Source organism: Centroberyx gerrardi, chromosome 13 (assembly GCF_048128805.1).
Source record: "Centroberyx gerrardi isolate f3 chromosome 13, fCenGer3.hap1.cur.20231027, whole genome shotgun sequence".
Classification (NCBI taxonomy): domain Eukaryota; kingdom Metazoa; phylum Chordata; class Actinopteri; order Beryciformes; family Berycidae; genus Centroberyx; species Centroberyx gerrardi.
In genome coordinates, this window is record NC_136009.1 from 18,733,859 (window position 1) to 18,758,374 (window position 24,516).

Consider the following 24,516-nt stretch of genomic DNA (forward strand, 5'->3'; position numbering starts at 1 on the left):
GTCTTTGATCAAATTTAGCAGTTGGTCACTGTTGTATTAAATGAGTTTTTGTCCATGAAAGAGTGAAGTTTTTTTTTTTTCCCCTAATGAGCATTCTAAGGTTGAGTGCAATGGTGTCATTTATATTTCTGAGTATTAACCACATAAATAGAATGGATTTTTATAGGATTTAATGGATTCCATTCCATTTCTGTGGTATATCAACTATAATCCTTAGATGAGGCTGGAGCAACAAATCAATGAAATGGCCATCAAGATATAATACAGCAGAATATGTTTGGGATCAATCCTTTATTGTTTCAAAACTCTAATATCTTTTACAATACAGTCATTTATTGTTACATGTGTGATTTGATGGGTAATGTACAATGTCTTCCAATAATGAAACACAGTCACAAAGTATTCCTTTCTACATATCAATATTCTATGATAGTGAGAAGTTTGCGCTGTTATCTTTTTTTACTTAGTTTTGACAGCTCAATTACTTCCCTTTTCAAATCAACAAAAGCATTGTTTTTGAAAGTGCATTTCAAGGATTGCAATGACGACTGTTGCCATCAGTCAGCCATAATGTACATTTCAGTATTGACAGAGGGCCATACTGCTTTGTGAGTAACAAACAGCATTAACTACATTTCCAACTACAACATTTATCTGGATAAGTAAATCAAAGAAAATATATCAATATGCATGCCATGAACATTCCTCCATAAACATTTATAATAAATGTATATTTTCATTTGAATTATGTTGATAATGACACAGTATTTTCCACAAAAGGACAAATGCTGATAATGAGAACTAATATTTAACATCCAAATACTTTTTGTTCAATTTACACACAGGTCAAATGGCTTTATGCCACAGTGTATAGGGCAATGCCCTAATAAGGTAATAGCATTTGGTCCACAATAACAAATCTGGGTTTAAAAGAAAAAAAAAAAAGAAAAACAAAATGTGGTAGCAGGTGGGATCTTGAACTGAAAGCCAAAATAGCATGATGACGATCTTCATTCTTTCGATTTTTCGGGTCATTCAATTTTCAAGTTATGATTTATGGTGTGAAGATTCAGTTCAAAAATTTTAAGCAATATAAATATACATTTTAGCTCATTACTTGGCTATTATACTTTTCTGTTCCATGGAACAGCTTTCACTCTGTAGAACTTAGTTCCCAAAGGAACTTTGAACCTGTTCTGTGCCTGGAAAAGAGACAAGGAAAGAGTTTTATGAGACAAAAAGAAGGTTTGAATTGTGTCAATACACAAACAAGACTGTCACTGACATGGATTAAGTAAACCCCTAAAAAAATAGGTCTAGGACTACACTTAGCCCATGTCAGTATATTGGCTCTTAAATATCCAGTACAAACATAAGTTAGAAACTTATTAGAACATGAGGTTGTACAAACCTTTTTTGCCTGGCAATATTCCTTCTCCATCACCTTCCCAAGAACCCATGGCCGTCTTGAGGTCCCTGATGCTGAATAAAAAAAAATGGAACTCATTAAACCAAAACAATGAACACTCTGAAAAAGATTATATAAATGACTGTGTAGTCAACGTAAGGCTTATAAAGAAAATTGTAGCCATAATAAAACATAAATCACCCACAGGACAAAAAAATATTTTTGAAAATACATGTACACATACAGTACATCATCTGTGTTAGATAAATGAACTCCATTTATACCCGACATGCGAAATCCATTTTAGCAACGAACAATGATACCTATTTATTAGTAATTCACTAAGCAACTGACAAGAATGCTCGTCATGATCACAAAAGGTTAGGGTCAGAAACTGAAACTGACCTGGTTTGAGGTCCAGTGCAGTGAGAGACTCTGAGTGGAGGAAGTAGAGGGTGGGACCGACCGTGAACAGCACATAGTTGTCATGCCTTTCATCAAGGATGATGAGGACCAGATCGCCTACCTGGAAACTGAAACATAAAAGATGGACAAGGAAACAGAAGAATGATGAAATTGGTTTCTGCAAACTGCTGACAAAAAGAGAAAACACATTAAGGCAATTATATAATAATGTGCATAATTGTACCGTATTTAATGATAGTCAGAGTGCTAACTAAATACAAAAACAGCCAAAAAAAAAACAGCAAGACAATGTTAAGGTACTGTGATATTTTTATTTACTTACTCTCTGATGGCGATTTTCTCTGAATGGCGTGATGACACAGACGACATGCTTTGAGACATCTACAAAGAAAAGGATTAGGGAAATGTTACAGATGTTACAGAGAAGGGTTGACAATATTGGTTATGGATAACTTTCTGGAGGCTTCGTCTTAATATCTGTCCGAGTTGGCATCTGCCGGAAATACATTTCTATTAATTTGTACTAGTTTTCCCCTGTTGTTAGCATTAGACTTAAATCTATTTTATTTCATTTGCATCCTTCTGTGTGCATCATGCTATATGACGACTTTAGAAGAAAAAATATATTTTCTATAAAACTTCTGTAGCATGTACTTTTGTGCTTCAAGTCTGCAATTTCACTAAAATGCAACACTTAGCGCACTCTAATGATACTCTTCTTAAAAATCTATTTATCTACAGTGAGCTCTTTGGCCTCCTGGGTCAGGATTTTACTCTTTGATGCTACTGCCACCTAGTGGAGCTGGAGTTACATAGCCCCTTTAAAAAAGCAGTGATGATAACAACTGACCAGTCTTTGACTGAGGCGCTTGTTTTCTTCTTCCTTCATGTGTAAAGTCTGCATGAAAGTATAGATAGATTAGAAAGATTGACAGATATAACAAAGAAACAAAAAAGAGGTGTAGTGTATCAGTTTTTTACTCGTGCAGTGAGACAGATGCAGTGTGTCTATTTACCCTCTCAAGTAAGAGTATCCGCTGTTTCTCCTCTGACATCAAGATGTTATCACTAGAACAAGAAAATATATTAGATTACTCAGAAATGTCATCAAAATTGTATTAATTTAAAATTATGATAATTATCATGGTTTATTATGAAGGTGGACATTGATTCAAATATGACAACAAAACTATGAGGAAGCATAGTTGTTTTTCTAACTACTTGTGAAATGCTAGTTAGGCTGCAAATCTTAAAATCTTAAATGAATAGTAACAAACAAAAAAACTTACACTGTCCAATCCTAGCCTGCCTTCCACTGTCAAATGTCCTCTCTTTGTCCATCCATGTTTGGCTAATTTACACTTGGTCTTTTGAAATCCTTCTTCAATTACATAAATGCATCTTTCTGTCATGTACTGGCAACCAATTTCATATTCATATGAACAGAGATGGTTAAGGCTACATACTGCATATAAATGCAGCCCCCTTCAGGTCTGACATAACTTTGCTTTGGCCATGGCTACATATGTTGTAAAACATGACATACGTTGAAAATAAAAACAAAAATGGAGAACTGGAAAAATGTTTTGACAAACTTCACTTCACAACACTCATGGTGTATCATTAAACTGTAAATATTGGTTAATCTAACAATTTCCTATGGCTAACCAAAGACCAACGGCCATTTGTGAACCGGGACAACTCTCTTGAAATGGAAAAAATCAAACCAAAAAAACAGATAACCTCATATCTATGAGAAACTCAAAGATGACATGCCAATGACATGTTTGAATCAACATTGAACATTTGCAACTAGATGTGCTCCACCCTTGTATCAGCATTAACAGTTTTTAAGCAGAAAATGCATCCTTAACCCCACAGTCACTTCTTCATGAAGCTGTACGTCAGTGCGACATTACAGATTAGGGAATGGGATATAGCCTTCTCTTGTGTATGGCTTTAGGTAAAAATTATTCTACATTGTACAGACTGAATGCTATTGTGTATTGTGGCATTCCCCTTTAAATTATAGAGACAGTTGAGGTAAGTAGCAAATTATTTAAAAATGAGTACCTAGCCAATTTGTTTTGATTATAGTCTTGATGATTGATTATATAGTAAAATATTTTAAGGGAGATTAAAATCACTACAATATCACTATAATTATCAAGAGCACACATTGTTTATTGGACAGTAATTTGTATTTTGGGTAGATGCTTACTGGACTGTCACCATGCTAGCCTCCACTGCTGAGTCGACATGTTCATCATCACGAATGGCTGCCACAGAGGCCAGTCTGTCCGTTTCAGATAGGGGCTCGGAGGAACAGGCCCCTGTGACAGGCACGGCCCTAGCTAACGCTAGGGCACCGGCTCCGGCTTCTGAGGCCTCCTGAGCTGTGGAGGCAGGAGTGAAGAAGGTGGAGGAGACCAGGGCGGTGCTGCGTAGGCGGTTCAGCTCCTCCTCCAGGTGCTTCTTCTCCTGCATAACGCTAGCTCGGTCCTCTGAGAGAGTCTCTATCAGAGCTGGAACCAGACAACAAAAAAGAAACGTTGACACTCACAAGACAAAATTCAAGTTAAAACCTAAAAAAAAATACTATAAATACTATATCTTTTTAAATATGGCAGTAAGAAGTAGAGGCATTCAGAACAAGATAAGTGGCCATTTATACAGTATAACATTCATGGCACTACATTTATAAATGTGAACATACATAGATTTTTATTAAAAAAATACACAAGGGCTTCTTCCATTAGACATTAAAACATCATTACCCTCCATTCAAAGCACTCCATGTACGGTACTCACCTTTGTCCTTCTCCTGTTGCTGGGTAACTTTTCGCAAATTCTCTGTGAGCTCATTGATGATCTGCTCCTTCTTCAGCTTCTCTCGGGTTAGAACAGTGTTGAAATTAGTCTAGGGGGACAAAAAAATAATTGTTCAGGTGTGACACAAGCTGAAAGACCATTCTTGGTCAAAACAAAGAATCAAGCAGATTGAAATAAAAGGAAAGGAAAAAGGATTTGGAAGGACGAGCTGCAACAGGTAAGTTCTAAAAATGCAAACTTTGAAGATTTGTCTTGATCAACTAGCACCCATGTGAATGAAAATTGTTTTCTTTGCCATTCTGTAACGGATTTTCCCCATTCTAACAGTAGTTAAAGCTGCATTATGCAAGATTTTTATGTTTAAAAAAAAAAAAAAAAAACACCTCTCTATCAGCCTAAATTACGAAGTGGGCTGCAACAGAGAAGATGGCTCCATTGCCCCAAACCGAGATGCCATAAATTCGCCCTATTTCCCAAATGAAATTCTGGCGTTGGGAATGGTCACTGGCAGGACATCAAAACTTAAGAGCAAAACACAAAACTTGTGCCTAACCAGCAGCAAGTGAGCATTCTGTCATTTTGCATTCTGTCTCGCATCCTTTTGGTATCTTTCGATATAAAGTCAGTTCAAATATAGTTTTCTTGATTCAGATTCAGCTTCCTGACACACATCTCCGAGCACAAGGGACTTTTGTTCCCTAAGTGTCGACTGGAAGGCAGCCGCCTCCTCCAAGGCTGCCAACAGTGGGTTAACACTCTTCACTTAGCAAACCACAAGCCATGTGGCACTGTGCCGCTCATCTCCTCAGCCAATGATTGGGCCTTATTCACCCAACTTGGTAAAAGAGTTGCAAATGGTGTCCTAGCTAAAAGTACTGGGCTGCACAGAAGGTTTAGTACATCCGTTTGCTACTTTGCAGACAACTACTATTGGATAAAAGCAGTGTATTGCAGCCTGGCAGGCGTATAGTTGATTACAGTATTGTCATATTTGGATATTTAAAAGTGAGGGTAGAATACCTTGGTAGAATTTCTCTATATACTGAAGTATGTTTACATGCATAATCACTACAGTGAGGTATACAACATGGAAATTCTTTGGAAGAAATCTTATAAATTATCACTCTTTTTAATTAATTAGCTGGCCAGCAAACTAGTTAGCCATTAGCCACCAGCTAGCAGTTCATGAGGCCAGTTTTAGCTTGACTTTTAGCTTGGGCAGTGCCAATGATGCCAGCCTTGGAGGAGGCTGCCTTCCAGTTAGCACTCAGGGAACAAAAGTCCATCGTGTCTGGATGTGTGTGTTTTTTTTAAATAACAAAAAATCAATAGGATATATTATACCTCATCAGTTTGGGTCTATGTGTGACCCTGTGTGTACATACAGTACGTAAATCCTCCATTTGCCTGGCTTTTAAATGATGTTGGAACATTTTTGGGTGTATACTGTTTGTTGTGGGTGTGGCCAGCGGTGAGCTTGGTTGTGACTATCAAATGCAGGGAAGCCACAGCAACAACAATGGCGGGTAGCAGTCAAAAAGAAAGAACAGCGAGGCTAAAGGTGTTGCAGACAAAGCCCTTAAAAAACACGGCAGTTTTTTTTTATTGCCAATTCCCTTTGTTCATTGTCTCCAACACCTGTTGTGGGCTTTATGCATGCCAGTTACCTCAGCCTGAGGGGGAGGAGGGCGTTATTAACAATATACTTACTGTCTCAAGACAAAAAGTTGGATATTGTAGTTATATTATAATATAACTACAATATATAATATAAAATATAATTCAATAATAATCACATTCAGTTTCAAGCAACTGCATTCATTTTCAAATTGTGCCTTACAAATTAAATTTTTGAATTCATTTATTCAACAAATTCATGTTTCTTAATTCAGTGGTTGAATATGAGCATAACAAATGGCACTAATCTCTTTCTATAAACATGAGCGTGCTGTGCGCAGTTTACTGATGTCATGTTACATGATTTCTGGGTATTGGAAGTTCTCAAAATTCAAACAAACAGTTACCTCTCGCTGCCATTTGGGGCTTCCAATATGGGAAAATTGCATAATTCAGCTTTAATTGGCAACTGGATCAGGAATCTCTTGCTGCCCTCTACTGAACATAGGCTTAAAATGGCTGTAATTCACTTAAACTCAATTCTAAAAAGCTTCATCTCTCAAAACGGGAGGATTTCTATCTACCACCCCAGTTTACAGACAGGACTAAGCTGTATGTGTGTGTGCGTGTGTGACAGAGGCTGTGCGTGAAATAGACAGGCATAATTCACATGGGGCGGTTACAACTGTAATCACTAGTAGGCCAAACCAAGTTTATCAACAGAAACTGAAACTGACTGATTTTGCAGCAGCTTTGATAAAAAATTGCAATGCAATTTGCAATGTTTGTTGGCATTGCGTGAATTATTGAAAATTGCAGGTCAGCAGCAATTTAGATTTTTTTCAAAAACCTACCATTAATCTCAATAAACAAGAAAAAGGAAAACATAAAAATAAGAAAATAAAAGTTGTGCCCTCTCTCTTTCACTCACACACACGTCCGCATCTCTCCACCTTCCACTCTTTCTGTCTAGCAGCAGACACACACATACACACACATAGCATTCTTCAGTACAGAAATACTGCGGATTGGGCAAATTGCAAACTCTCTTAATTATTGCGGGGATTGGATGAATTTGCGTTAATTCTTATAATCGCAAGATCGCAAAATCCTGGAGGGACTGCCTAATTCTTATTGTTATAACTGGCTTTGGGTTGCAGCAATCATACAACCATAAACTGATCACACTTTTGCCAAATGAGGCTCACCCCCCAAAATTATAGAAAATAGTTGATTCCCACTGAATATTATGATGCTTTATATAGTTCACTTTTACTTAGCTGTTGGGAGATGATAGAATATTGCTAAGCAGGGGGGATATCTGTGTATCTGTGCAAGACTGACAGTACCAAATCTTAGTTTTCAGCATGCAAGGCTCTAACACACTAGTGACCATTCCATTGCTTATAGGAAGTGGTCTAGTTCTTCCATTTACATTGTGTGACAACTAGATCATCAGTCTGACAAAGAGTTGTTTCAGAAAAGCCCATTTGATGTAAAAAAGGAGGTGAAGGTTGACATTTCCAGCAGTATCATCTCACAATCACTTTAAAAAACACATAACTAAGGCTCCAGTTCTTAACTACAATGTCTTCCTGACTGTTATTATTTTTCTTTGATCCCTAAAAGTTTGAAGTTCTGTAGTTTTTCCATATCTGCCATGTTGGGCTGTGCAAACACAGGAAAGCATTTTCCCCTCTGACCTGTGATTTGTGAACAGAATTTGCACTTCAACAGAAGCTACCTACACCTCTTAAGCAACCAAAAATACATAGTGGCAACAGGATGTTGATTTTACTAAACTGTTGAGAGATTAATAGAAGCCAATGGAGAGATAATATCAAAATGATGCAGTCACCCAGTTTAACATTTCCTTCGTTGTAAATTATAGGACTTGCAAATTCTTGTGAGTGGGACCACTGCTATCTAGTTAGCCTACATAATAACTAGTCTACGCCATTACTTATAACTGTGTTTGCAATGACCCTCATCTTGAGTAAAACCATCCTGCGTAAAATTACACTCTGTGTGCTTCATTTAACCCGAGTGGGAGAATATTTTCTCCAACTCCAATTCCTGATGTGCAGCACTCTTCAGTATATCGCTCCCTCTTGCGTTCATATTTAATATTTTTCTCAGTCATACCAAAAATGCTGCACATCAACATTCAAAATTGTTCGTTCAATTTGATAAGTTTGATGTCTGTGATTATATGATGAAGAACAACTCATCACTGATTATTCATAAACCCTTGTGACATGAATATGGCTCTGTAAAATGAGTTTGTAGAGTGGTGTATGTAGTGGAGTGTTATAAATAAGACCCCAGAGAAGAGAGAATGTGTTTGCATTTGTGGATGAGCAGTACGTTTACCAACAATGTCTCTCCCTCAAGCAGGGTCACATACACTAGTGTCATATTTCTGTTCTGAGTACTTTCCTATTTGTGCAAGGTCATCACAACATTCTGTGCGCTATAATTATGACACACGTGCACAGACACACAAACACACAGCCCTGCTTTCTAGAATGACTATGGCTGTATCTGATGCACATTGGGCAATGAAAAAAACAAAAGCTGCGTTGATAAAGTTTCAGGTAGGCTACACAATAATTGTGTTTGGCATTGCTAGGAACACTACATTATTAATTGTGACAACCACCACCAACCAAGAAATTAGAGAAAAAGGCTAGATGCAAATCCACTTCAACAGAAATCCTACAGCTGTAGCCCTCATGAGGCATAGTTTTTTTTTTAAATTTATTTATTTAAGCTTTATTTAACCAGGTAATATCTCATTGAGATTAAAAGGAAATGTCTTTTACAAGAGCAAGCTGGCCAAGAGGTTTTCCAGGCCATTTAAAACCAGAGGAACACAAACCTGCTGCTCGGCTATGAGTGATGTCTTGAGGTTCTGCATCTCTTCATTTTTCCTTTTCTCCAGGAGCTCCATCTGGGTCTGCAGGGAGGCCCTCTCCTGCTGCAGCCGCTCCTGCAGGGCCGAGTCCAGAGAGAGAGGCGCTCCGGCTTCTGCATGCCCCTCAGCATGCAGGGACAACCCTTCCTCCCTGAAAGGCATAAAGTAAGGTAAAATACTGACAAAGCCTGCATGTAAAGTCACGTCATGTCAGTCTATGCTGCACGTCTGGAGAGTATGCTTGCATGTGTGTTGCAGCTTCTCGGCGTGGAACCGATTTGTTTAGTTTTAACTGGTCTGCTTGCCAGCGTTTTGTCTCTAGATTTGTGGTGGGATAGTTTGCTACTCTGCCCTGCCTGCTGCGCTGCCATCAGAGCAGCTTGTGATCTGGATTAACATCACTACTGTCACTCACCCTTTCGGAGCCGATTCTGGATCTGGACTAAGCATCGCTGCTGTCACTCACCCGATGCTGCTCTGCTTGGGATCGGATAAGTATCCACACTGTGTTCTGTCTGTCTGTCTCCTGTGTCTGGATCATGGTTTTGAACTGCCTGGCTTCGGACTGCCTTGCTTTGGCTGGTGGGTCTGCTTGCGCTAGACTCGCTTACTCTGCCATCCGTGTTGTGTTGATGACATGGAACTAGCTTAGCTGCCTGCTAACAGTGCTACGTAGTTTGCCAACAGTCGTCACTCACCAAGCATTTCTGAAATAACTGTGTTCTGTCTGTTCCCTGTGTTTGGATCTTGGTTTAGGACTAGCTGCATGCTTGCCCCAGCTGGCTACATCCCTTCCCTCTCCCTTCTCTTCTCTCTACTTCTCAGCACCATTACAAACACAGCGGTTCAGGCGCTAACCTAAGCCATCATCAAACAGCTGGATAGGGCTGACACCAGTAGTGGGCTCTCAATCTCCCCTCCCCCTGCCCAAATGGCCAGGTTTGCCTTCCTCAACACCCGTTCCCTCAATAATAAATCACATGACATTAATGGCATAATTCTTTTCATTTCCACTCGTATGCTGATGACACCCAGCTCTACCTACTGACAGGGAGTCAGAGGGTTTACCTCTGACTCCCTCCCTCCCTTGCTTCCTGCCTCCATGAAATCAAAGAATGGATGAACTCCAATTTTCTCAAATTCAATAGCAATAAAACGGAACTCAAGGTTGCAGCACACAATACGCTCCTTCAAAAAACATCAGCAAGTTTCCAACAAAACTCTGGACAGGCTGCAATATGTTCAAAACTCTGCTGCCAGGATGCTCACTCACACTAAACCCTGGCATCACATCACTCCCACCCTGCAACAACTTTACTGGCTCCCTGTAAAATACATAATCATCTTTAGATCCTCCTCCTCCCTTAAAAAACACTACATGGTTTGGCTCCACCCTATCTAGCCAGCCTGCTCCACCCTTACACTGGATCTCTGATCTCCTCATCATTCCCCATACCAGGGGATGCACACTTGGAGACCGAGCATTCTCTGCTGCTGCAGCCAAACTTTGGAATGCTCTTCCCCCTGCCATCCGCTGCTCTGCCACCATAGACACTTTTAAATCTAGACTCAAGACCCATCTCTTCAGTCTCGCTTTCCCTCAGCACGCGGCTGGTCCTGAGTAGCACTGGCCCTCCACCCCCTGCCCTTTTATCTTCTTTGTCATTTTTGCAGTTTTAATGCAGCTTACTTGATTTTTGAACTTGATTTTTCTGATTTTTTAACTCTTGAACTATGTAAAGTGTCCTTGAGTCTGAGAAAGGCGATAAATCAAATTTATTATTATTATTAGATAGATAATCAGGACATGCAAGCATACTCAAACAGATAAAAAGTGGTAATAATGATAGTTAATTCTCAATCAACAGTACAAGTGGATTAGCATAAACCAGATCTTCTCTCAGGGTGTAATTTAAATTCTGTAACCAAGCAATCAGACAATCAACTGAAGAGGTATAACACAAAAAAACAACAGTAATGCAATAGCACGTTTAGCTTTAGTATGTGATGTGTCTCTGGTATTTGAATCAAACAGTTACCTTTTTGAGGATTGTCGCCCGTGAAGCTCATTTTCAAGTTCTCTAATTTTGTCTAAAAGTCTCTTCTCCATCTCCTCCTTTTGCTGCTCTAAATCTTTAAAGGCATCTGGTAATGCAACCTTCAAGGCCTCTTCTTTCTCTAAACTTTTCTGGACTGCTTGTCTGTCCTGCTCTAATCTGTTAGAGAGCAGGTCATATTCTGTCTGCAAATTGCAGATAACAGTCCTCAACTCTTGCTCCCGCTCCTGGAAACTCCTCAACTGCTCTTCTTTTTCTTCATGTAGAGCAGCCGCTTGCTGGTCTAAGTCCCACTGGAGTTTCTGCTGCTGCTCAGCATGTTTCCTCTCAACATCATGGGCTTGCTGCTGCAGAGAAGAGAGCTCACTGCGCAACAAGATAGTCTCCTCCTCATGTCTGTCCACCAGCTCTGAGATGCAGTGGTCCTTCTCAATCCGCATTAGAGTCCTCAGCTCTGCTAGGTCCACTTCATACTCCTCATTCTTCACCTGAAGCTGTCTTCTGAGATCTACCAGCTCTTGGCTAAGGACTTTTGTCTCAGCCTCTACCTGGACCTTCACAGCCTCAGCCTGCTGCACCTTGGCCTCCTCAAATAACAGCCTCACCTCTTCAGTCTCTGACTCTTTGAGGGCAAGCTCCACCTCTAACTTGCAGCGTAGGTCTGCCAGCTCAGCAGTACGAGCTTCCAAGTCCTTGATTTGGCTGTCCTTCTCTCTCAAGGCCGTAGAGTGGTGATCAGCTGCCTCACTTAACATGGCCCTATTCTCTGTAGCCAGGTGCTCCAGAGTCTCCTGGTTTTCCCTGGTGAGGGTCTCCAGCTGGGCCTTGTGTTGCTGCCTCATTCTGTCCTCTAGCTCCTTTAAGTGGGACTGCTCAACCCCTTCCAACTCCTGCCGGATCTTTTGCTGGCCACGTTCAATCTCAAAGTGCAAATTCTCAAGCTGGCTGGTCAGGGAGTCTCTGGAGGTTGAGAGAGTCTTGATTTCTTCAGCTTGATCATCGATCTTCTGCTCCAGGTCTTTAATCCTCTCTGTCTGGCTAGTCTCTGCCTCAACCCATCGCTCCCTCTCACTCTCGAGCTGAGTGAGTTCTTTCTCTTTACGCTCCAGAAGCCCTTCCAGGTCCAGCATAGCACGTTGCACATCTTTGACAATATTCTGGTTGACCTGGTTTTCCTCTGTCAGGGTTTGGACCTGCTCCTCGAGGCCTTGCCGAAGGGAAAGGAGCTCACGTTGGTGCTGCTCCCGCATCTCCAGTTCATGAGTCTGGTGGATGTTGTCCACAATGCTGCGTACCTCTATGGTCATGGTCTTGAGGGCAAAGCCAAAGTCACGCTGTTCCTTCAGTACCAGACCTCTAAAGTGGTAGAGGTCATCCTTGACACTTCTTAAGTTGGACTGGGACTCCTCTGCAGCAGATCGGTACTTCTCGATAATCTGCTTCAGAACAGCCATCTTTGAGTTCTCCCTCTCTAGTGTTGTGGTATCCTGCATACGCTTGTTGTCAATAGCATTGATGACAGAGGAATACAGTGACTCCACCATCATTTCAGGACTAGTAGGGTCACTGATGGGGTTAGGGGAGGTCAAGTTCTCTTCAATCACAAACTCATTAACGGCAGACATGAAATCAGATTCAGGGCTCTCTGCCAAAGAATCAAGGTCAAGGGAGCCCTGCTGAAGGACTGGGTCCATGTTTGGGTGGCCGATGGTTTCAAAGTCAAAGGTTTGTGCGTCAATGCTGTCTGGGGACAAGTCCTCTAATGGGGCGGGGACGGGAACATGTAGGGGCTGGCAGGTGGGGCCATGAAGGCTGAGAGAGGAGGGGGTTTTGGAGGAGACAGGGGTTGTGGTCCCAGGTATGCCTTCAGACTGTGGGGTAAACGCAGTTGATCTCTGAGCACTCTGGCTATAGGATGCCTGGAAGGAGAGCAGATGAAAAGGGGAGTGAGAGGACATACAAGTAGGTCACTCAAAGATCAAAGAGAGCCTACAGATTTGAATTTGAGCTTTGAATTTGAATTTAAAGGGTCTCTGTGTAATTTCTGCCTCAATGCTGACCTCTATCATTCAACGATTGAATAACAACAACAAATGAAAATAAGAGACATGGCTTGGCCCCTCCTCAAGCCATGCCAGCTGCTAACGCCCCATACACCCTCTCTCTCCCCTCTGTCTCCCTCCCTGCAAGCACGACCAGCAAATTCAAATAGAAAGGTAGCGGATACCCAAGTTACCCAACACAAGCAGCACTGTAAACAAGCTAACAATGTCAAGTTTAAACAAGATAAGGTAGGAGGGCCTTCAAACAACAACAACAAAAACACAGCCTTGGCCCACTCCTGAGTTTTAGAATGCAGAAATCTCTGAAGCAGGTGCACCATGACTTCTTTACTTTGTTTCACTCACTATCATTCAGCAACCCCTGCTGATATCTGCTCGTCAAATTATGCTTCAGGAAAACAGAAATACTACACATTGAACCTTTAAGCAAGAAAAACAAAACCAGAATTTGTATAAGATACATCCATGGATCTGTAAAAAGGGCTGCTACAAATAGGGAACAAGTAGTTAGAAGTAATCCTATGCTCTCCTACATTTCCCCCACTACTATTACTATCCTACCGTGCCTAGTTTTATTGTAAACTGTAAGCATTGTGTGTGATACAAATAAAGGTATTGTGTTATTGAAGTTGTCATTACCCTTTGTTCGCTTAGTAGGTCAGTAATGGTTTGAGACATCTCATCCACACTCTGTGCAGCCTGGACTAGCTGGTGAAGCATCTCTACATGCTGATTTAAGGGCTCAAAGTCACACAGTGTGGGAACCCTGAGAAACAAATAAATACAAAGCAAAGTCAAAATCCAGAGTGTCAGAGATAATTGCAATTGAGGACAAAATGCTCATAACTGATAAATTATAGCCTACTTTCTATACTACAAACAGTTTAGGGCTGGGCACTTTTGGTAATTTGACAACAATATCAATTTGGGTGTCATATGTCATTTAACAATACTATTTTGACACATTTCTATAAACTGTGACTTGATTATGCAATAGGAAACAAAAGTGCTGTGTTATTTTACATCAATTTCTCCCACCAAGTTCATTTGATTTAGAAATGCCAATAAAATAACACAAAAATTAGTATAACACTTATAAGTATAATTTCTCAATGCCCATATGCATATTATTATGAAACTGACATGGTGATATCTGAAACCATTTGAGTGACTGAAGACAGTGACTTACATGAGGAAAGGCTGCACTTCTGCAGGACAACAAGACTTCAGGTACTGCAGGTCATCAAGTGAGATGTCTGGAAGCTCATAGTCAAACCTTCTGGGCTTTCGTGTCTATGAACAATAGTGGACAAAGACAGAACGAGAGAAAAAGAGACCTGTTAAATAAAACACAGAGGAAATATGAAAATTCTGACTTGTTCAAAATGGTGTTCCATTCAAACTTACACAAAACGATGTGGGAGGCCATGAATCAAGTCCTCTAAACAAGCGATTTCTGAGGAAAGACTTCCCTGAAAAGAAGAAAGGGAATACATTATGAAGCTCAGCTCTTGGTTGGAATTGGTGTGCAATTTCAAAAGGTAAGTTGTGTTCTACAGTGACAACTCAAACATCATCAACTAGGAGCTCTAAAAAGAGACTTACTAAAGAGTTTCCCAAACGTTTCCCTTTTGAACTTTTCAGCCTCGTAGAGTCGTTTCCCATCCTTCACAAGTGCACAGGCCCACTGAAAGAGTGAAAATAAAGTTAAGATTTTACAGCAACATAATGAATTTCTCTTTCAATTTCCACTTTCAGCACTGGGTGCCAGTGTGGCTCTCTGAAGGGGCCCTGAATGTTACTGAGCAGGTATATGGCCATTTTCTATTATGAGTTTAAATGTCAGTGTTGGCAAATTTTTATTTTCTGTCATCCCTGGGAACCTCTTGCTCGTCCCCATAATAAAAAGACATAAAAAAAAAGTTTGCCACTTAGGACCAAACAGTTTAAGTAAAACAAAAAGGGAAAAGGAAGAAGAAGCTTTCTGTTGCAGCTTTCTTGCTGTTGCTGAACAAAATCAGTTTTTCCGAAAAGTATGAGCCAAATCAATGTACGATTACTTTCCGACTCAGAATGACCACAAACAGCATCTGGCACTGACCTCTCTGTAGTGGCGTATAAACATCTTTCTCCTGACGACTTCCACCACTGCCAGGCAGTACATCTGGGGCACGGTGCTGAGGGCCTCCACCACCCTCACTCTCTCCATTAGCTCTGTCAGTAGCCTGAGTAGAGCCTGAAGCTTCTCCCCATCCTGGTCTGCATGAAGCATTACGTAGCAGCACCATCTAATGCAAAATCATCACATGTGGTAACCTTGAGAACAAGTTTCTCTTAACTGTATTTGCATAATTTGTTTTTACAAGCTAGACTGGATTCAGTACAATAGGCTGAAATACCTATGATATTCAAGGGATCACTGGCAGTGTAAGTGGTGAGTTATTGAACACAAAGAACAAGGAATAAATGATAGGGAATAAAACGGTTTATGCTTTACTTGAGTCGGACTTGAAGGTTGTTTGCAAGTTCTTGTTTGGCAGTGGTGCACTTCTTTTTGATGTCCAGCAGCTTCCTGTGGTTGTTCAGCATGATCATGAGCTGGTTAGTGTGACTCAGACACAAGTCAGGCAGAACAGATGTATCCTTCAGGTTTTCAGCCCGCTTCTGATTGGCCAAAAATCCCTGGTAAATCACAAGAGATACATGTAAGCATTATTTATCCACCATCCACAAAAATTGGTAAATAGTAAAAGCATTTTTAAAAGTGGAGATCTCTTGTTTTGCTTACCTGAGCAAGTTCTTTCTGTTCATTCACCAACTTCTTACAGCTTGCAATCATTTGGTCTAGAGCATACAACCTGTCCTCAAGCCCCTTGATGGCTTTCATGTTTTGATTATCTAGTTTGGCAATTGTGTCTCGACAATCTGCCAGGAAGGGTTGAATGATCCTTGGGTCAAGCTGAAAGACAAAACATTTTAGTAAGGATTCTCAATATTTTTTCCCAAAGTTTATAACTACATATTCAGAACTCTATTTTGATAGGCCTATTCACAAAACAGTGACTCACCCTGTTAATGGAGTCAAAGCATTTCCTCACAACTGATTCCACATCATTGGGCCTGTCTTGTACATTGATCCAGTCTAGTAGTGTGACATTGAAGGAGGGAGGGTTGGCCAGCTCTGGAGTGTCGTCCTCCTGTAGGGCAGCCCTCAGCCCACCACTGTCAGTCATTTCATTTGTTTCCTGTTCTTCAATCGGTTCAGATGTGGCTGCACCCGGAGCAGAGAAAGATGCAGGTAACTTAGTGGTCCTCTGTGCATCAGCAGTGCAGAGCACAGAGTCAGTGGATTTCTCCCCCTCCGTCTCATCTGAGTCCTTTCCCGGGGTTGAGCTGGACTTCTCAATGCTCTCTCTGTAACTATGTCTTGTCAAACATTCCAGCAGAGGTATCTTGGCCATGACAGAGACTGCTGTCCCTAGCCTGCAATCATAAAACAGAATACATTAAGACATAAAGTTCAGCTTCATTTCTTTGATTCATTTAATCATGAGAATTTCTCGGAAATATAACTTAATGTTATTAGAAAAGTAACCTAAATTTGCTAGGATATTGATGAAAACATTTGAACCAGTAATAATGTCAGCAAATACAGCCATTAACCGCTAACAAGCATACAGTATTTGGTATTTGAAGTTCAAGACAATCTGGCCTGATTAGCACAGTGCAATATATCATGTTCCTTGGGGGCAACACTTACTTTGAGAGTTTCAATTTAATTTCCTCCAAGTCGTGTTGATAATTTGCGTATGCAGTGTCAAATTTCCAGAGCAACTTCTGATAAGACAGGGTGCAGTCATCCAGATTAGCCATAATAGCAGCCCAGCCTTGGTGTTGGAGGTGTTCATCATGAACCAAACGTTCACAGAAAGAGCAAAGTTTCTTGGCAACTTCAAACATTTCCTAGAGGGGTAAAAAATAACGTCAAGACAAGTCAGAACCATCCCATAGTTAATGTGTTTGTTCAGAATGCTTTTATACTGTAATTAAATAGATCTGTGTAATTTAAAAACTGGTGTGAGCTCTCCATCTAGCCACCGATCTATCTATATCAATTTCACCAAAGGTAATGCACAATGTTAGCAACTCATTCCAAAGCAATGACTTAGGCTTATGTCTCCTAAGGAAAGACAGATTTTCAAAAAGTAGATAATTACCACAGCAAGTTGTGTTCGCGAGGCAACGGTGTGAAAGACAGCTGGCATCATAAGAGACTCTTCCACCTTAACCTGAATCTCACTCTCAATCGAGAAGGTGGTTTTGGGGATTGTTGGATCCCGGTCACACAAGATCATCTCTTTGTTGAATAGGAATATGGGGTTGGTGTCCTAGACATCAACAACAGTAACAAGACCTCAGTAATCAGAACATTACAAATGCTACCTCTGTGAAACAAAAAACTTCCATTTCAAAACCATAGTGGAATTGTTAAATAATAAGAAGCGGCGAAAGGGTACAAAACTTACAGTGCCAGCACTGTAGCTGCAGACTCGCCTCTCTGCAGCCATACACTCCCCTCCATTGACAACAAGGACTTGATGTTGAGTTGCAATCTTATATTTGACCTGGATGGCATGTTTAAGCTCCAGCACACTGAAGAAAAATAAGAATAAGATTTATTTAGGAGAAAATGCCAAGATACGCTGACCACTATTCTTGACTACTATACAAATACAATGCCAGTCTCTTACGTTTGGACAGCAAGCTCAGTGTCAAATGTCAGTGTGCTGCCATTGTTGACCTGGAACACATACAACTTCATGTTGAACCTCCCAGAGATCTTCACAACCGCCTATCTTGCTCATTTAGTCATTCAAGGCCACCCTGCAAAAAAAAAAGGAAGAAAAAAACACACAATCAAAAAAGGGCATTAGAAGCATGATAATCCCAGCTTTTACAGTGACACTCAGGTCTACCTTACTATCATTAAAAGAGTAATGATAAGAGGTGATGTTGCCAGTTGGCATTATGGCATGAAGGCTGTAGGGTTATTTTATTACTTAAGTCAGGTGTGACTGTTGGCTCCATCATAGATGATAAGCATGATAGAGGAAGCCTGCTATTGTCGCCAGCTGCTTACCTAGATGACTTATATTACTGGCTTTCACACAAAAAGCCAGTGATAACAGTGGAAGGGTATTGTACACTGGCCTTACAACGTTCTTTCTACTGGATAATTAACGTTAGCTAAGTAGCTGAGTCACCATGTTGATGGTTACTAGCTGCTATCAAGTTTTTGACCTATATAGTGTCACCTATGAAGCTGACCTAACGTGAGAAAAAAAGTGTTGTTTAGCAAGCTAGCGAAGATAGCAGCATGCACAACAACCATCTGCCAATTTTCCTTAACTGCCACTCGGAAGAGGCCTGGAAAACCAAACATTTGTTGGTGATGTTTATGTGGAGAGTGGCGAGCCAGGAAGCTAGGATAAAATTTAGACAGCTATCTGAATATATTGCCAACAGTGTTCGCGTTATCTGGCCGCTAACAGTTGCTAATGTGACAATATAAAGTAGATAACTAGCGGAGTTGCTATCACAAATTTAAGTCATATTAACGCTAATTGCCTTTAGACTTCAGCTGGAATGCTGGCCTGGGCAACATTCAGTGTTAACTTACCCGAGTTCTTCAAACCTTTTTGTTTAGCTTACTTGGCTTAAGGCTGGCTGGTTAACTTGGCTAATAACTTCGGCCTCCGGCTAGTCAGGGTGCCAAGGCAGGAGCCACCAGCAGCTGTTAGCAAGCTAGTCAATGACACCCGCTGACTGCGCTCCCTGGTTGTTAGCTAGCTAACATTAGCTGTCAAGCTAACGCTATGTAACGTTACTGGCAACGTCGATGATTTTGACAGATGTAATTTGACTAGCTAAACTAGCCAACATCACCTGCTCATGTCATAGTCATGTGGATATATGAATATCTTCACCTGTTAAATGTTTAAAATAAATGGTTTCTTTGGTCTTACCTGTCTTTACTCGCATCTCCCAGTTGTTGGTCTCCACCTTGCCTTGGCGAGTTTGCTAGCTGACAAGCTAGCAACTAGCTAGCTAACCTGCTTCAGCTTGGCATACATAGAGCTAGCTTGGAAAGCTAGCTAGCTAACGTTAGCTAGATTAAAACTAGCCTAAAATATAGCTAACAGCCGTGGCCAGCTGTGTTTCTTTACAATCGAATCATATTGCTCCAAAATGAATATCTAATCTATTATGCCAACAAGCTAAACTCTTTTTACTCGAGATTGTGTAATACACGAGCTTCAGCACCAGTTGTTTATCTGAGTAGCAAGCTAACAACGCTAACACCCTTTTCAGTAGCTGTGTGTTTTGTTGTTGTCGTCTGGTGATGTGCGATTCGTAAACGATCCGTTCAGTAGGGATCCAACTGAAAGCCAGCACTCCCACAGTTATTTATAAATGAGCTTGCTTAAGTTACTACTTTTATGCTCTCTGAAAATGTCATACTTAATGCTCAGTTCAGATTTGTATGCTTAGTTTAAACTTAATTTTATTTCAAATGACCCAAACAATCAGAACAATCAGTCAATATTTAGCTACACTATAAATTACTAATTTAGCTAATGGTAACACCACTTTCAGCATAAAGCAAAAGTTTTGTAATATTCATCAGTCACCAGAATTCTGTAAAATGTAAACATCTGTAAAGTCGTGAGAATGCTCTTTAGCTATAAGAAACTCTTTATAAGCATCACAAATATGCTCTATCTTTAATATTTTTTATTTTATATTTAAATTTATGACTTCATTACTTTGTATTCATATCCTTTAATGATTTTTACTCTCTGGTCATTCACCTTAACTAGGATCTTAAAAAAGACCTCTTTGGTCGAAACGGCAATCGATCAATAAATATTTGATGGAATCGGAATGAGTGTGCGGCTATCTTCCCCTTTTGGCTTCAGTACATTTTTATAGCCAGCACCTCCCTTATTGGTGTGCGTTTTTGTCTTTTCGCCAGATCATTCACCTTAACCTCCATTCTTTGCTGCGCCAATGACACATATTGCCCTTGGGTATCAATAAATTAAATTTCACCTTATCATATTCTGCCCCTACTCAGCTTGTGGCTCAGTCAAATGAACAAATTAATGGAGAGATTTACTTTCTATTGAACAGGTTCAGAAGAACAGACTCTCACAACTGAGTCAAATCTTCCATCAGAATATGCCTTCGTCACTGTACTTTTTCTAGGTGTATTCTGGGAAAAAAAAAAAAAAAAAAAAAAAAGCTGTCCAGTGTTTTGCTGCAACATGAGAAGGGGTGTGGTTAATGTAGGCTGCAGTGTGTAGCTGATTCCTATTTTGCTGCAGAGTAGAGGTAATTTGGTGGTTCTTCTCACCTAGCTCTATATTAAATATTTTTTCATTAAAACTTGTATCATCCTACTCTTTCTGGGAATGCTGATTTGCTGATATTAGGCTACCCTTGATATGTGTTCATTTCAATGGGTCAAGAATGGTGCACCATGTTCTTTGGACATAAAGGCTGGAGAAAAGGACTGCGCTAAACATATGGCATTTCCAAAATAAAGAAAACACCAACAAAAGGTTACCTCCGCAAAGGTCCTGGTTATGTGCTAATTTGAGATGCACCCTGTAATGGAATAAATTCCCCACAAAATACCTGAGGCATGGCAATTTCTAACCCAGAGCAGATTCTCATCTGTTTCAGTACAGTGGGCAACTTGACACATCAGAGGGGTAGGGACATATACATGCAAAGCAGGTCTGGAACATCTAACTACATAGACAATCAGAACAGTTACATTCTTAAACCATCCTAATATGTTTGGGGTCATTTTGACCCCAAACACAATAGCTTTATAAAACCAGAGAAAATATAAAAGTTTTACACATTTTCTTTCTCTTTGTTTTGATCGATACTGAGGGAACTTTCCCATGCATTTTTTTTTATCTTTAAAAAATGTTCCCATGCTTTAGGGCCCTAACATAAGACACACAGTTTTGCACACGGTCCTGTCACGACTCTTTGAAAGACTATTTTGGTAACTACTTTACTTTTTATTGGTGTTTTTTTTCCATTATTGACTAACTGCTATGTGTTACTTGCTGATCTTCTGAAGTGTAAATTTGGGTAACACTTTCAATTACAATCATTTTTTGTAGGTTTAAACTGCTGGGGTCAATTTGGCCCCAAACATAAAAGATGTCTGTTAATTTTAACATAATAGGAGGGTTAACTGTTCATTTGTACTGACCACAGTTACTGGATACGAATTGCCCTCACTCATCCCATTTTGCATCCCCAGTTCAATCCAGCTGAATGCTTTCTAGGAGGACTAACTAATGACTGCTGATGGGAGCCATGGCAGGTTTATATTTGATATCGTCTGCTGCCTGAAAAACAAAATATACAGTGGTACAATAAATTTGGCCTAGTTCCATCATACCCAGCCATACAGGTTCAGATACATGTGCTGGAATTTCCCTTCGGGGATAAATAAAGTACTCTATCTATCTATCTATCTATCTATCTATCTATCTATCTATCTATTTATCTATCTATCTATCTATCTATATATCTATCTATCTAACTACATGACTGACCTTTTACTGACAAGGCATTGTTTGCGTATGAAACACTGTAAAATATTAACAGTAATATGATATTGGCCAAGGCAAAGAGTGACCAAACCACATACACAAAGAAAAATGGTTAAATTATACAGTTATATTTGATTCCTTCAATCTCAGTGTGTTCTTGATTTGTCTGGCTTGACGTTAGGAGAGGTGCCTGGTTGTGGTACCAGTCTAGAGTATAATGGAAATAGAATAACATCCTAGGATGAAAAAGCTCTACTAAATCATTTTCAAATTCAGTATGATGAAAAAGCCTGTTTATCAGCATATATTCCACAGCATTGTGGACTATTCGGGAACAGGTAGAGTCACTGCTCATGTCCACATTCTGCAGTAAATTGTGTCGTAGCCTACCTGCTCATCAGTATTCAGGAGAGGTTTAATGGGCAACATTTAGCCTACATCAGTATACTGACAAGGCCAGGATGTTATCTTGTTTGATTGGTTATTATTGCAGGTAATGTGATGACATTCTTGATGATGAAAAAATAGAAAATATACTGTTTAAATTCACAATGATGTTGATTCTTAATTAGGCGTTATTGGCTGTAATGTTACAAGATGGAAGATCATAGGTGTCTGATTATTTTGCAAATTAAGAGAGAAGATTAGGGGCAGGATGTCCTACCCTGGAAAAAGTTTGGTTTTTTAAATCCATTTCACATTTTGCAGGGATTCTACACCATTTCCCTTGAGGAGGGCAATGTTTTCGATTCTGTTTAATGCATGAGAGATCAAACTTCTGTCAGTGAACTCTCACTTGGAACTCTGCGACCCAAACAAGCAATCTATAGTCCAAGTGCAGTTTGAGACTCCATTAGGCCGTCTTCTCTTAAACAAACTAACAAATGCTTGTGGACAACACTGTGAATAAAGTTTTATGAGGCCAAAGACACCAGAGAGGTCATAGGTCACATGCTAAGTTATTTCAGACAAGGAAATGAAATGGCAACAAACGTACTGTATGATGCTCTAATTATCGCTTATAACATCATATATGACTTCAGTCAGAATCGTAACAAAAATGTCTCCAGTTTAGGTTTAGGTTAGTATTAGTATTAGTATTAGTATTATTTCACCCTGCAAAACATCTACAAATGGCCCTGTAAGACCATGTTTTAAATTTTCATATAGAGAATCTACTGCCCCAGACATTCACTCTGTCATTTGAAACATGATTCTTCAGGCTGCAGTAATCCTAGAGGTCACTTTAGATAATTTGCTCAGTCTAACAATAGCAGCTCTGATCATCCTTTAAGTGTTTTTGTGACATCTACGATCACCACTCATTCCTGCCAGAGCGAAAAGAGTTACATTTCAAATCATGCCCTATTCTGAGACAATCTTGTCTGCAGTGTGCAGTGATCTGCAGAGGTTTTTTTGTGGGAAAATGGAAGGTTAAAAACTGCAAGTGGTGTGTCAAAGAAAAGCATGGTTAGATACAGACTGTTCCCATTTCCAATAAACCCCCTTTCATGTTTGTGTAATGATGTGAAAGGTCAGCGTAACCCTTAGAAAATGGCCACGCTCTATCTTCTAATATAGGGCAGCAGGGTTACATGGTGAATAGGAAGGCAGTCCTTCAACCAGAGGATCGGGGTTGAAACCCCTGTATTGGCAAGTATAGACTGCAGAAGTGTCCTTTGGCAAGACACTGAATCCCCATCAGTTCCTTAAAACTCACTTTTTTATACTGGCTTTTAATACCTGATTCATTGCTTTTATGTTCTTTTGTTTTTACATTTGTGTGTTGCATGTTGTTTTAATTCCATTCTTACTTGTGTTGTTTTTCTGGTTGTTAATCTGATGTCTTTGTAAAGCACTTTGTAACTCTGTTTTTAATAAGTGCTGCATAAATAAAGTTATAATTATTATTATTATCAGTTCCTGGGTCCCGTATTTTTATCTGTTGTTGTCGTCACTCTATTTGAGCTAACACATCTATATTGAGTCACGCTATGTATTAACTCTCAAGACACTATGTGACTTGAATGCTCTAAAAAAATAAACATGGTAATAGATTTTAGAATGCTACAACTTGTTTTCCGAAGCCCACTGTAATCAAACGCAGGGAAACTGAGTTGGTGAACAACTATAGCTTCAACATCTTGGAAGTGTTGATAGCAAACGCCTCGAGACAAATACAGATGCAATCTGTAACAAGATATGGCAGTGCTTGTTTTTCCTATACAGAAAATGAACTCCTTTAGGTGTACGGTGAAATGACGACCTTGTTTTATTGGAGTTTAATTGAATGTATTTGAATTGGTTTGGCAACTTGAACTTGAGCGATAAAAACAGACTTGGATTGTTTAATTTGCACATGAAATGATGTTTCTATATGTTTCTTCTGCATGTATAGCACTTCAGATTTTGCCCTAATGAGCAAGTTATTTTTGCACTTTATTAAGCTGTTGCCTCTCTTCTCTTACTAACTGATGTTTGTGTGGTTTATGATGTGGTGATTTGTTTTGTGTTTTGTGTTTTGTGTGTTTTTAATTTAAACCCTGTCTGTAAG

The 24,516-nt window shown here is 39.8% G+C and overlaps 1 protein-coding gene across 2 annotated transcripts; it reads right to left on the reverse strand.

Annotated features, from left to right (window-relative positions):
- Positions 1–272: 272 nt before the first annotated feature.
- rb1cc1 (RB1-inducible coiled-coil 1) lies at positions 273–19,692 on the reverse strand. 2 transcript variants are annotated; one of them, XM_071926451.2, is made up of 23 exons: positions 19,347–19,692; positions 18,072–18,204; positions 17,847–17,973; positions 17,538–17,708; positions 17,081–17,283; positions 16,389–16,803; positions 16,109–16,279; positions 15,818–16,002; positions 15,422–15,608; positions 14,926–15,007; positions 14,728–14,792; positions 14,510–14,613; positions 13,960–14,086; positions 11,240–13,176; positions 9,165–9,351; positions 4,646–4,754; positions 4,056–4,359; positions 2,851–2,902; positions 2,685–2,732; positions 2,157–2,215; positions 1,814–1,941; positions 1,412–1,482; positions 273–1,202 (listed from the first exon to the last, which is right to left on the reverse strand). In XM_071926451.2, exons 2-23 carry the CDS (start codon positions 18,140–18,142, stop codon positions 1,125–1,127), a joined length of 4,881 nt encoding a protein of 1,626 aa, XP_071782552.1. In that variant the 5' UTR covers positions 18,143–18,204; positions 19,347–19,692; the 3' UTR covers positions 273–1,124. The 2 variants fall into 2 exon arrangements, with proteins under 2 accessions (XP_071782552.1, XP_071782553.1); XM_071926452.2 differs by lacking the exon at positions 2,685–2,732.
- Positions 19,693–24,516: the final 4,824 nt, after the last annotated feature.